This window comes from Mesoplodon bidens (genome assembly GCF_964165515.1).
Source record: "Mesoplodon bidens genome assembly, chromosome: 3".
Lineage (NCBI taxonomy): Eukaryota > Metazoa > Chordata > Mammalia > Artiodactyla > Ziphiidae > Mesoplodon > Mesoplodon bidens.
The window spans coordinates 156,505,783-156,520,732 of record NC_138178.1 but is presented as its reverse complement, the minus strand read 5'-3'; the positions used below and the strand labels follow the sequence as shown (position 1 = coordinate 156,520,732).

General features: G+C 40.4%; 1 protein-coding gene across 2 annotated transcripts in view; it reads right to left on the bottom strand.

The window, feature by feature from the left end:
* TSHR (thyroid stimulating hormone receptor) overlaps nt 1-7,475 on the bottom strand; it is a 154,409-nt gene extending 146,934 nt beyond the window's left edge. For both annotated transcript variants that reach the window (XM_081228383.1, XM_081228384.1), the window contains exons 1-2: nt 7,216-7,475; nt 6,590-6,911 (exon numbers count right to left, since the gene is read on the bottom strand). In XM_081228383.1, the coding sequence (XP_081084509.1) occupies nt 6,590-6,759 (170 nt within the window). In that variant the 5' untranslated portion in view covers nt 6,760-6,911; nt 7,216-7,475. The remainder of the gene's footprint in view (nt 1-6,589; nt 6,912-7,215) is intronic.
* Between the last annotated feature and the right edge of the window lie 7,475 nt (nt 7,476-14,950).

Genomic DNA, 14,950 nt, shown 5'->3' with positions numbered 1-14,950 from the left:
TATTAAACAAATACTCACTGACTATCGATTACATACCAGGCCTTTTCTGGACACTGGGGATACATAACTGAACAAAACAGACAAACAATAACAACAACAAACAAAGCAAAAATCTTGCCCTTGTGGAGATTATATTCTTGTGGAGAAAGACGTAAACAAGAAACATAAAAACAAGCAAATTACTTAGATACTGGAAGGTGACAAGTGTTATGGATTAAAAAATGTTTTAAAGCAGGAGTGTTAAATTTTTTTTTTTTTTTTTGCGGTACGCGGGCCTCTCACTGTTGTGGCCTCTCCCATTGCGGAGCACAGGCTCCGGACACTCAGGCTCAGCGGCCATGGCTCACGGGCCCAGCCGCTCCGTGGCATGTGGGATCTTCCTGGACCGGGGCACGAACCCGCGTCCCCTGCATCAGCAGGCGGACTCTCAACCACTGCGCCACCAGGGAAGCCCTACATTTATTACTTTAATGAGTCAAATATTTGTTTTTAAAACCAGTTACCCTCAAAAGCCTTCTTTGGACACAAAAGCTGCCCCCATTGACATCAGAATTCACTTTGACCTGTATTGTATTATGAAGAAAGTATGTAGTACGTATTTTGTTGCCCATCAATATCTTTGTCCCAAGTGAATTAATCAAACCCTTCTGCATTTAAGTTAGAATTCTCCAAAGTTCTTCAAACGAGCAGTTCCATCTCCTAGAACAATGTTTCCTCACCCTCCATGAAACGCTTATACCCAAATTCTACTGGTTCAGGATACAGTTCAAAGCCTTCTTTGAACCCCAGTCAAAGCTAGCCCCCCCCCGCCCATTTCCACCAAGTATACTCTCAGCACACTTACACAATTCTAATTACATGTTTATGGGATTATTGGATTAATATTCAGCTTCCACACTAGACTGTGAGATCCCTGAGGACAGGGACATGTTGGCAACATTCTCCACCAAATCCATAGCTTAGCACAGTGTCTGGAATATAGCCAGTGCTTAATAAACATTTGTAGAATGAAAGAAGTGATGAGCCATGTGGAGGGCATATGGCCCCTCTTTGGTGGGAAATTCCCCATTGTGTGTAATATTAGAAGGACACTGTTCTGAATCTCCTACTGCTGACAGCAAAAGTGATAGAGGGAGACCTCTTCCCTCTTCCTACCCCCAGCAGCTAGGACACAGCAGGTAACCTACACCAGATAATCAGTTGCTTTCACATAGGATATCATTCTCTGGCTGGAGATTCAAAGAGGCAGGGACAATTGAGAAATTACTTATGGCAGCACACAGATAGTCCAGCAGCTATACAACTGGGTGCCCAGCACCACAGATGTCCTGTGGCTGTGATCATGGTATTGTCCATGGAGTTGTCCCAGCCAGATGGTTGGGGGTGGTTCCAACTTCCTGCCTGCTGTGGGCCTTGGCCTATTTTCAAAGCCTGGTTCTACAATGATTCTGTAAATTATATGTAATTCTTTCAAAATATTTCTTTTCTCCTTAATCTAGACACAGCGGGTTTTCTGTTACTTACCAATGAAAACCTTGACTGATATACACACACACATACTCACACAGAATAACAGAGAATAAATCATGGAGCCTGGAAGTGTGAAGTGAAGCTGCCTTTATAAGACACAAAGTATTGGTCCATGTTTGGACAGCATATGGGTGCTGAAGCAGAGGGCTTCTCTTTAGGTTGAAGCCAAATGTTATTCGGGTTATGACCGCTAATTGTAACTGAAGTAATTGCGAAATGTAGAATTAATCCACATTTCCCTAAGTGTAAAACAGGTGTGATTTGGAGATACTTGAGATTATTTTAGGTGGAATGCCCACATGGCATTAAATAATATTGAATCACACAGTGAGAAACTGATTCCCTTTTCCATTGTCCTTCAGTCCTTCTGACACCACCAAGGACTGGTGGATTGATATCTCTTTGATATTTCTTGAACACTTATTAAACTTCCTTTATAACAAAGAGAAGGCAGCCTCAGGCTCAGAACATTCACAGACAATAGTCTAGAGCTAGAATAGAACTACATTTATGTTTTAATTGTATTTAGTTTTCTAGTTACCTCCTATTTAGAGCAAGGCATGCTGATTTTCCATTTATAGTCACAATATAAGCCTTCTAAACAGATTTCTTTTAGTTAAAGAAGTGAGTCAACCTAAAAATAATGAGTAAATAACAGCACAGGTAGAACACAGATAAGGCAAAAATCCTGAAGATGGTGAGTTACCATCTTCAGTTTAGAAGACACCAGGACAGGCCATCAATTAGAGACACAGATACAGAATGCAAATGACTAAAAACTGAAGCAAAATCCAGAACCCAAAAACAATAGCTACAACTACTTCAGAAATATTTCTGAAGGCACACAAGTGCGTGATGGACAAACTACTACTTCACTGAAGCCCTAGACTCTGGAAGGCGGGGGATGGAGAGGGTGGAGGCAATGATTGTCACCATCATAAAACAAAAAGCAGGTGGGTAAAAGGACAAGGCAAGGTAAGGCAGCACTTTCTTGAGGAAGAATCCACACAAATCCAGAACAGCCGTCTAACCTCATCTACCTCCTCATTCAGAGAAGGGATGGTCTCATACATAGAAGTAGCAAATGGCAACTCTCTGAATGAGAATGATGGGCCAATCTTGTTATCCTTGGTGTTAAGGTAATATGATCTATAATTATACATGAAAACTTAAATTTTATTCTTCTTGCTTCATTAACGTTCCCTTAAATCAGTAATTCTCAATTGGAAGGAGCAATTTTTTCAGACTACTTGTATATCAAAGATTCTAGAATGTTCCACCAGGGAGTAGGGATACTAGCTCTCCCTCACTTCTCACCTAGTCAGAACCACTGTTATAAAGAGAGTGTATCATGCCCATTTGGAGGGGGGAAGTGGAAGAAAAGATTCAGAACCACTGTTTCAGTGGGAGCCATAAACAGTATAACTCCCACCCAGCCCATGCGACAGGGGTATGGGTGGTGAAGAAAGAGGCAGTCTCTTTACCTTTCAGCGCCATACTATGTGGATAGAAGGTAAGGGTTAGGGAAAATTGCACCATAGTAATTTGTAAAATGGCTAGGCAGTGGTTAAACAGCATCTGTATTTGGAAAAGGGGTTACCGCTCGGAACAGGTTTTTAATGACAAGGATCTGGTTTGCTCCAGCAGGGAAGGCCTTGTACGATAGATGTAGTCTTTCTTTTCCTCCCTCCGTCCCAATCCTCCCTCCCAATTTCTTCTTTCCCTCCTTCTTTCTTTCCTTGTTTTATTTTCCTCTTACCCTCCCATTTTCCGAGTTACTGCGTATTTCTAGGGACAACAGCCCCCAAGGTTATCTGTGGCTCATTGGACATCATTAGCTTTCAAACTTTTTTCTCCAAAGCCTCACGACCATACTGGGGAAGAGCTGGCAGGGTGAGACCCATTTTCTTCTGAAAGCAGGGGGTTCAGGGTGCAGCTCTGCAGTATTTCACATCCTGGCAGTACCACTTACAAGCTGTGTGACATTGAGCAAATAGCTTCATTTCTGTTGTGCCTAAGTTTTCTCATCTATAAAATGAGAGTAATACAATCGTCTACTCGATTGGATCTTGTGAGGATTCAATGGGTGAGGTGGTATAAAGTACTGAGAACAGGAATAAACACAGTATGATTGTTCGCTTTACATATTTGACTTCTCTCATAAGCTTTCCTTTCACAGAAGAGTTCTACTGCCCCCAAAAGATTTGAAAATCATTCTGCTACTTTTGCCCAGGGCTGTGGTCATTGTTCAAATTAGCACGCTCTTTAATCTATACTTTTCACCAATTTTCTCTTCTCTATCTCAGGATAACTTCATTCTTCAGAATAGCTCCCCTCCTGCCCTCCCTCTCCCCATCTTCCCCCTGTTTTCAAGGTCAGATTCTCCCCACTACTGTCTTTATCCAGTGATTCAGTGGCTTCCTTCAGACTATTCTCACTGCATCACAGGCATCAGAAAGAACCTAATGGAACCCTCCCTTTTACCCTGAAGGAAACTTGGGTCCTGCCACATAAATTATCTCACCTAATTTCACAGTTAGTGAGAGAGGGAGGGAGAGATGTGTATCCTGACTCTGATTTCATTGCTCTTTCTCTGACATTACCTGTCTCCTCATCACTTGGTGGAACTATATACAGAATGATTCCAACTTCCCTTCCACTGCCAGAGCCACATTTCTCTTCAATGACTCTTGAAGTTCTGCTCCCTTTAAAGAAGTCTCTGAAGTCGTGATTTCTCTGGCCTCCTTTCTTCCCACACACAGCGGACAATCTGAGACCAGCATATTTGTTTGTTCTTTCATTCACCTAACAAGCTTTTTTTTGAGCATCAAAGTAGGTCCAGGGTTGAATGACAGGGTCCCTGTGTTAGAGAAGCTCACGTCCTGCTTAGACAGGCACTCAAAGAAATATCAAGTTACAGAAAAGCTGTGTGTAAGGACTAGGACAGGGTGAATGCACAGAATGTTGTGGAGAAGGTAGCTCACCCAGCCTAGGGGTCATGGGCCAGGAGAGGCTTCCTGAAGGAGTTGACACCTGATCTGGACCTTGGAGTAGGCATTAGCCAGATGAAGAAAAGGGAAAAGTCACTTTAGGCAGAGGGAAGAGAATGTGGAAGGGAAGGCATAGGCAGTTAGTTGTGAGAGCAAAGAACTTTGGGAAAAGTGCCAGAAATTCTGTTCAGTAGGAGTGAAAAGTGTGACAGAGTAGGAGCCATGAGGTTTGAAAGACTGGACTAGGTCTTAAAGGATCTTGTAGGTTGTACAAAAGAGTTTTATCATGGGAGACATGGGGAGTCAATGTACAAAAGAGTTTTATCATGGGAGACATGGGGAGTCAATGAAGGGGTTTAATCAAGAGGATAAGAACGTATTTTATTCTGTAGTGGCAGCATGGAGACCTTCGTTGCTGCACGCAGGCTTTCTCTAGTTGTGGCAAGCGGGGGCTGCTCTTCGTTCTGGTGTGTGAGCTTCTCACTGCGGTGGCTTCTCTTGTTGTGGAGCACAGGCTGTAAGCATGCAGGCTTCAGTAGCTGTGGCTTGCGGGTTCTAGAGCGCAGGCTCAGTAGCTGTGGTGCACAGGCTTAGTTGCTCTGCAACATGTGGGATCTTCCCGGAACAGGGCTCGAACCCGTGTCCCCTGTATTGGCAGGTGGATTCTTAACCACTGCTCCACCAGGGAAGCCCGAGAATGAATGTTATTCACTGGATGCTTTTGCACTAATTGACCCAGGTGAGATAAGAAACTGAGATATCGCAGCATAGAAATACACACCTGTGTCCGAAATGTTCATAACCCACTGTTGAATATCCCTATGAGCTGAATTCTTGAGGAAATCTTAAATACAACTTCACCATTGCTTTTCACTTACCTACATTTTCTTTAATAACCTGAGCTTTTGTACCTTAACTGGGTTTAACCAGTTAGTAAATAGTAAAACCAGATTGTCTTACTATTCTTTCCTACTGTTCTATTTCTAATCACCCAAGAAAGCCTTCTTCCCTTGTTTACAATTATCCTTTCAATCGTTGATTTCAATGTCTGTTAAGGAACAGATGTGCACAAAACTCATTTAACAGCAAGTTTCTAATCTGGTAACATTTAACATGCAGATAAAAATGTACTTTATGAAATTTCATCTCTTTATACCTCTACCATGCCAAACCCAAAAGAGATTTTTGGATGCACTACATCAGTGGGTATCTCACATTTGAGTAAATAACTCAGATACTTCATAAAAAGTGAGTTCCAGACAAAGTATAAAGGATATTCAGTTGACCGTCCATCTGGGCAGGTTTCATATCTGCAGATTCAACCAACACTGGATTGAAAATATTCGGGGGAACAAAATTCCAGAAGGTTCCAAAAAGCATAACCTGTATTTGCCCCACACTGGCAACTATTTACATAGCATTTACATTGTATTAGGTATTATAAGTAATTTAGAGATGATCTAAAGTATACAGGAGGATGTGCATAGGTGATATGCAAATGCTATACTTGAGCATCCTCGGATTTTAGTGTACACAGGGGTCCTGGAACCAATCCCCCATGCATACCGAGGGACGACTGTATTTTTAAAAGAGCCCTGATTAAATTTTTGTCAACTGTTTGATGAACCAAGAGACCTGCTAAGATAATTTCCCATCTAGAAAGATTAAAAGTTGAACCCCCCCCTTTTTTTTGCAATTTTCATCACCCAAAATAAGCTCAAAGGGATCCGTTTTTGAGTTGCTATTAATCTTATTTACATCTTAAGTAAAATTAAGATTCAGCCAGGGCTGGGAGTAGGCAAAGTGCAGAACAGCAGCTCTTTAGAAAGAACAACTCTCACTTTTCATCTTGTACTAAAATTTCGTTAACTTTTTCTGTGTTATGAGTAACTCGAGCGTCAGCAATCCCACGTTTGGTCGATGGAGTTTTTACTCATTGCGCGCGCGCGCGCACACACACGCACACACACGCACACACAACCCTCTCAAGCTCTTTTTGTGCACTCCATCCACCTTTTCCAGCTGACTTTGGCCCCTGAGTCCTCCCCTCTCCTCTCCCAGGTACTCACAGGGTCTGCGTACTGGGCGGTAAGCTGGGGATGCGGTGGATATCCTTGCAGGTGACTCTGAAGTTGTCCTCCTGGTGGCATTTGCAGGGCGGAGAAGGACACCCTTTCCCCCTCAGGCTCCTGGGCAGGACAAGAAGCAGCGCCAGCTGCAGCAAGGGCGTCGGTTTCATTGTGCTCGGGGCTCCAAGGCTATGTCTTCATCCTCCACTATCGCCTCATTCTCAGCCCTTTGCGCCTCGGGTTCCCTCAGGCTGCAGGAGAGCGGGAGGGGTGGGAGGAAGGAGAAATCGATGGGGTCGTGACTTCAGCACCAAAGAGGAGGCTGGAGAGGGAAAAGAAGAGGCTCTCAAGTGCTCCGTTTCCCTAGGCAACCCTCCACCCAAACAAGCTTACGTACTTCACTTTCCTTGCCCCATGCCACTCCCGTCTGTTGCCTGACAATCAGCGCCGGTCCGGGCTGTCCCCTCTGCTCTCCAACCTGCCTCGCGCGCCCCTCCCATTACTTCCCTCCAAAGCCTAGTTCAGACGCCCCCTCCTTTCCTTGGCTCTAAACCCAACGGGCCACCTCTTCCCATGGGTGGGTAGCCTCCCCAAAGCGCCGCCTGTCGGGATCCACCCGCACGCACCCTCTATCCAGAGAAAGTTGCAGCGGAAAGGACCGTCCCGGGGCGGACGCCGGGGCCGCAGAACTTCAGCTCCTCCTGGCCTAGGACGCCTCTGCCGAGGATCGGAGGCGGGCACACGTGGCTTGCCAGCCCAAGGTGCGGCCGAGGCCGGGGCGCGACACCCACGGGGGCATCCTCACGGCTCCCCAACTTCAGCGCAAACCCGGACCACTGGGGGCGCGCAGCCACTAGCGCAGAAATTGCCGCGGGGAGCCGTCTGGCGGCGTTCGGCGGCGTCCGGCTCTCAAGGCAGCGCGCGGACTCGGCGAGGCAGGCCAGGAACTGGGCTCTGGCGCCACCTGCCGGGGGAACGGGGAACGGCAGAAACTGTTCGAGTGCCTTGAATGGAACTCTTGAATCGAGCTTTGCTCTACGTAGTTGAAGTCGACCTGTAAATTCTGGTCTGGCCAGGAATATTATCGAGCCGTATATCCCCCAAGAAGATGGGAAGAAGAAGAATACTTAAGGGGCACACTATTGTCTACTCATCATCCTTCACACAGTAGCCAAGAAGATAATTTAAAATAAATATCAGATTGTGCCAATTTCGCTCTCAAAAGCTCTCAATTGCTTACTAATTCTTCTTGGGTAAAAGGACCATATAGCATCATATAGCATCTTCTCACATGCTATATGGTTCCATTTATATGAACTTCTGGGACGGCGGGGGGAAGTTATGGTGAAGGAAATCAGAATAATGGTTAGGGGAGATTGGTTAGACGGGAAAAGGACAGCGGAGAACTCGTGGCAGTTATATTGATAGAAATGTTCTACATCTTGATTAGACTGGACATAAGTGGATGTATACATTTGCCAAAATCCATCAAACTGTGCACTTTAAATATGTGTATTTCAATTTTTTAGTGGCTTTGTTCATAATCCCCCCAAACTGGAAATCACCCAAATGTTCTTCCACCAGGTAATAGATAAACAAAGAGTGATATATCCATACAATGGAATACTATTCCACAATAAAAAGAAGAAATAAAAAAAATTTTAAGAAAATTAAGTATAAATTCTTTATACTAACCAATGAAATCCTACTATGGGTGCCTGCAAACTTTTCCTGTGAAGAAATTTTCCTGTGAAGAACCTAAATGTTTTAGGCTTTGTGGGCCACATAGGATCTTTGTCACATCTTCTCCTCCTTCTTCCTTTTCATACAACCCTCTAAAAATGTAAAAGCCATTCTTAGCTTGTAGGCTGTACTGCAACAGGACTCGGGCAGGATTTGACCTACAAGACAAGTTTGCTGATTCCTGTTTTTCAAGATCCGGCCCTTACCATCACTTTGCTGGGCCTGGAAAGAGACAAGTTTATTATCACCTCTGGGCATTTGCTATTGTTGAACTCTATGCCTGGAACAATTTGTCCCCAGATCGTCACATCATTCAAGTTGTTATTTAAATATCGTAAGTTTTTCTGGAAAAACCTTTCTCAAGTAACGATCCCCCCATCATATTACCTCACCAAAGCACTTATCTCTGGTTATTACTATTAATTAGCTTACTCATTTATTGCCTGTCTCTTGCTGCTCTCCCATCCCCATCAAAATATAAGCTCCATGAAAGCAGGAACCTTGCTTTTTTTTTGGCCACTGTATCCCTAACACCAAGAACAGTGCCTAGCTCAGAGTTAGGAAATAATAAATGTTAAATGAATGAATAGGCAATGGCTATATTAGCTATCTGTTGCAGCATAATCAATAACTCCAAAATGTTAAATGTTGGCTTAAAACAACATTTACTATCTCAGAGTTTCTGTGGTGCAATTTGGGAGAGGTCTAACTGGATGCTCTGGCTTAAGGTCTATCATGAGGTTGCAAACAAAATGACGGCTAGGGCTGCAGTTATCTGATAGCTTGGCTGCAATATCTCAAAATTCACTTATTAGTTCTAGAAGCTGTTTCGTAGATTCCATCCAATTATCCACATAGATGAGTTGTATTGTCTGAGTATAGGCCATTTACTTCTTTTCCAATCTGAATGCTTCTCTTTTTTTTTTTCTTATTGGACTGTACAGGCTAGAAACTCCAGTACAATTTTGAGTAGAAAGATTAAGGGCAGTTATCATCTTGTTTCTAATCATATGGGGGAAATCATTGTTTCATCATGAAATATGATGTTAAGTATAGTTTCCATAAATGATTTTTATCAGGTTGAGAAATTTTCCTTCTATTCTCCTTTTCTTAGAGTTTTTAATCAGAAATAGGTATTAGATTTTGTCAAATGTTTTTCTGCATCTGTTAAGATGAGTCAGCATTTTCCTTTTTTAGTCTGTTAATGTGGTGAATAAAAGTGATGGATTTTTGAATGTTAAACCCATTTTGCATTCCAGGGATAAACCCCACTTGATCATGACATATTAAGTTTTTAAAATTTATTTTATGATTAAATTTTCTAAAATTTGGTTATGAGTCTTGCATAGATGTTAACTGTTATTTTCTTTTTTGTAATGTTTTTGTTAAGTTTTTGTATAAGGCTAATTCTGCCATCATAGAATAAGTTAGAAAATATTCCCTCCTCTTCAAATTTGTGTAAGTTTGTGTAGAATTTATATTATTTCTTTCTTAGTTATTTGGTAGAATTCACCAGTGAAGCTATCTGGATATTTTTACTTGTTGGAAGGTTTTTAACTTCAAATTAAATTTCTAAAAATAGATGGTAGGGCTATTCAGTGTATCTAATTCTTCCTGAGGCAGCTTTAACAGTTTGTGTCTTACTATGAATTTGTCCATTTTACCTAAATATTTGAACTTATTGTCATAAATGTGTTCATAATATTCTCTTATCCTCTTCATATTTGTATAATCTGTTCTAATGTCAGCACTCTCATACCTGATACTCGTATTTGTGTCTTCACTCTTCCTTTCCTGATAAGTATGTCTAGAGGTTTAACAATTTTATAAATATTCTCAAAGAAGCAACTTTTTGTTTCATAGATTCTCTATTGTTTTTCTATGTTCTATTTCATTGATACCTGCTCAGATCTTTATTATCTCCTTTCTTTGGCATCTATTGGGTTTAATTTGCCCTTCTTTTCTTAGTTTCTTATGGTGAAGGCTGAGGTCTTTGATTTGAGACCTTTTTAAAAAATAATATTGTATAGTGCTATAGATTTTCCCTCTAAGTACTGCTTTAGAGACATTTCTTAGGTTTTGATATCTTGTAATTTTATTTTCATTCAGCTGAAAATACTTTCTAATTTTCTTTTTTGATGTCTTCTTTGATTTCTGGGTCATTTAGTAGTGTGTAATTTAGTTTCCAAATATTTGGGGATTTTCCACATATTGTTCTGTTGTTGATTTCTAAATTTATTCCACTGTAGAGAGAGAACATAGTTTGTATGACTTGAGAACTTTTAAACTTAGTGAGACTCAGAATAAGGTCTATTTTGACAAATGTTCAGTGTGTATTTGAAAAAAAATGTGTATTCTGAATGTTCTACAAATGACAACAGATCAAGTTGTTGATAGTGTTGTTCAAGTCGTCTATATTTTGCTGATTTTTCTATCTACTTGTTATGTCAATTATTGAGACATGGGTACTAAAATTTTTTTACTATAATTGGGGATTTGTCTTTTTTTCCATTGTATTTCTATCACTTTTTGATTCATACGTTTTGAAGTTCTACTATTAAATATACAACTATTTAGAACTCTTTTATTTTCTTGGTGAATTGATGCCTTTATCATTATTAAATGTACTTTTTTATCTCTTGTGATGTCCTTTTCTTTTTAATTGACTTTTTTTTTTTTTTTTTTTTTTTTTTGTGGTACGCGGGCCTCTCACTGTTGTGGCCTCTCCCGTTGCGGAGCACAGGCTCCGGATGTGCAGGCTCAGCGGCCATGGCTCACAGGCCCAGCCTCTCCGCGGCATGTGGGATCTTCCCGGACCGGGGCACGAACCCATGTCCCCTTCATCGAGAGGCGAACTCTCAACCACTGCGCCACCAGGGAAGCCCCAATTGACTTTTTTATGTTATAGATAGAGACAATCCAACTTTCTTTTGATTAGTGTTACCATGCTAGTCTTTTTTTATACTTTTACTTCCACCTCTTTGCATCCTTATGTTTGAAGTGCCAGTTCTTATAAATAGCAGATTGAAAACAGGTTTTGCTTTCAATCTTTGCTTTTTATTTGGATTGTATAAATCATTTACATTTGATGCCATTATTGATATTAGGTTTCAGTCTGTAATCTTGCTCCTGGTTTTCTATTCATCCCATCTGTTCTTTGATCCCTTTTTCCTTTTGTTTTTTTAACCTCTTTGGATTAATTCAGTTTTTATGATTCCATTTCATCTTCTTTGTTGACTCAGCTATAACTCTTTGTTTGGTTATTATAGTGCCTGCTTTAGGGTTTATAGTGGATGTCTTTAAGTTATCAGAGTCTACTTGCACCTGCTATTACACTGCTTTATGTATGGTTTAAGAACCCTATAATGGTGTTACTTCCATTTCTTCTTTCCTGGCCTTTATGCTTCTGTTGCCGTACATTTTACCTATGCAAAAGCTATAAACTCTACAATACATTCTTATTATCTTTGTTAAGATAACCAGTTATCTTTCAAAGAAATTTAAGTCAAAAGAAAAGACTTATTTAGTTATCCTTTCTGGTCTTCATTCCTGAGTGTATGTAGAGCTGTATTTTCTGCTGTCACCCGGCTTTTTATTTTTTATTTATTTTTTATTTATTTATTTATTTATTTATTTATTTATTTATTTTACATCTTTATTGGAGTATAACTGCTTAACAATGGTGTGTTAGTTTCTGCTTTATAACAAAATGAATCAGTTATACATATACATATGTTCCCATATCCCCTCCCTCTTGCGTCTCCCTCCCACCCTCCCTATCCCACCCATCCAGGTAGTCACAAAGCACTGAGCTGATCTCCCTGTGCTATGCGGCTGCGTCCCACTAGCTATCTACCTTACGTTTAGTACTGTATATGTGTCTATGCCTCTCTTTCGCTTTGTCACAGCTTCCCCTTCCCCTTCCCCATATCCTCAAGTCCATTCTCTAGTAGGTCTGTGTCTTTATTCCCGTCTTATCCCTAGGTTCTTCATGACATTTTTTTCCCTTAAATTCCATATATATGTGTTAGCATACAGTATTTGTCTTTCTCTTTCTGACTTACTTCACTCTGTATGACAGACTCTAGGTCTATCCATCTCCTTACAAATAGCTCAATTTCATTTCTTTTTATGGCTGAGTAATATTCCATTGTATATATGTGCCACATCTTCTTTATCCATTCATCTGATGATGGACACTTAGGTTGTTTCCATCTCCAGGCTATTGTAAATAGGGCTGCTATGAACATTTTGGTACATGACTGTTTTTGAACTATGGTTTTCTCAGGATATATGCCCAGTAGTGGGATTGCTGGGCCGTATGGTAGTTCTATTTGTAGTTTTTAAGGAACCTCCATACTGCTCTCCATAGTGCCTGTATCAATTTACATTCCCACCAACAGTGCAAGAGTGATCCCCTTTCTCCACACCCTCTCCAGCATTTATTGTTTCTAGATTTTTTGAGGCTGGCCATTCTGACTGGTGTCAGATGATACCTCACTGTAGTTTTGACTTGCATTTCTCTAATGATTAATGATGTTGAACATTCTTTCATGTGTTTGTTGGCAATCTGTACATATTCTTGGAAAAATGTCTATTTAGGTCTTCTGCCCATTTTTGGATTGGGTTTTTTGTGTTTTTGATATTGAGCTGCATGAGCTGCTTGTAAATTTTGGAGATTAATCCTTTGTCAGTTGCTTCATTTGCAAATATTTTCTCCCATTATGAGGGTTGTCTTTTGGTCTTGTTTATGGTTTCCCTTGCTGTGCAAAAGCTTTTAATTTCATTAGGTCCCATTTGTTTATTTTTGTCTTTATTTCCATTTCTCTGGGAGGTGGGTCAAAAAGGATCTTGCTGTGATTTATGTCATACAGTGTTCTGCCTATGTTTTTCTCTAAGAGTTTTATAGTGTCTGGCCTTACATTTAGGTCTTTAATCCATTTTGAGTTTATTTTTGTGTATGGTGTTAGGGAGTGTTCTAATTTCATACTTTTACATGTACCTGTCCAGTTTTCCCAGCACCACTTATTGAAGAGACTGTCCTTTCTCCACTGTATATTCCTGCCTCCTTTATCAAAGATAAGGTGACCATAGGTGTGTGGGTTTATCTCTGGGCTTTCTATCCTGTTCCATTGATCTATCTTTCTGTTTTTGTGCCAGTACCATACTGTCTTAATTACTGTAGCTTTGTAGTATAGTCTGAAGTCAGGGAGCCTGATTCCTCCAGCTCCGTTTTTCGTTCTCAAGATTGCTTTGGCTATTTGGGGTCTTTTGTGTTTCCATACAAATTGTGCAATTTTTTGTTCTAGTTCTGTGAAAAATGCCAGTGGTAGTTTGATAGGGATTGCATTGAATCTGTAGATTGCTTTGGGTAGTAGAGTCATTTTCACAATGTTGATTCTTCCAATCCAAAAACATGGTATATCTCTCCATCTGTTTGTATCATCTTTAATTTCTTTCATCAGTGTCTTATAATTTTCTGCATACAGGTCTTTTGTCTCCTTAGATAGGTTTATTTGTAGATATTTTATTCTTTTTGTTGCAGTGGTAAATGGGAGTATTTCTTAATTTCACTTTCAGATTTTTCATCATTAGTGTATAGGAAGGCCAGAGATTTCTGTGCATTAATTTTGTATCCTGCTACTTTACCAAATTCATTGATTAGCTCTAGTAGTTTTCTGGTAGCATCTTTAGGATTCTCTATGGATAGTATCATGTCATCTACAAACAGTGACAGCTTTACTTCTTCTCTTCCAATTTGGATTCCTTTTATTTCTTTTTCTTCTCTGATTGCTCTGGCTAAAACTTCCAAAACTATGTTGAATAATAGTCGTGAGAGTGGGCAACCTTGTCTTATTCCTGATCTTAGTGGTAATGGTTTCAGTTTTTCACCATTGAGAATGACGTTGGCTGTGGGTTTGTCATATATGGCCTTTATTATGTTGAGGAAAGTTCCCTCTATGCCTACATTCTCCAGGGTTTTTATCATAAATGGGTGTTGAATTTTGTTGAAAGCTTTTTCTGCATCTACTGAGATGATCATATGGTTTTTCTCCTTCAATTTGTTAATATGGTGTACACGTTTATTGATTTGCATATATTGAAGAATCCTTGCATTCCTGCAGTAAACCCCTCTTGATCCTGGTGTATGATCCTTTTAATGTGCTGTTGGATTCTGTTTGCTAGTATTTTGTTGAGGATTTTTGCATCTATGTTCATCAGTGATATTGGCCTGTAGTTTTCTTTCTTTGTGACATCTTTGTCTGGTTTTGGTATCAGGGTGATGGTGGCCTCATAGAATGAGTTGGGTAGTGTTCCTCCCTCTGCTATATTTTGGAAGAGTTTGAGAAGGATAGGTGTTAACTCTTCTCTAAATGTTTGATAGAATTTGCCTGTGAAGCCATCTGGTCCTGGCCTTTTGTTTGCTGGAAGATTTTTAATCACAGTTTCAATTTCAATGCTTGTGATTGGTCTGTTCATATTTTCTATTTCTTCTTGGTTCAGTGTTGGCAGGTTGTGCATTTCTAAGAATTTGTCCATTTCTTCCAGGTTGTCCATTTTATTGGCATATAGTTGCTTTTAGTAATCTCTCATGATCCTTTGTATTTCTGCAGTGTC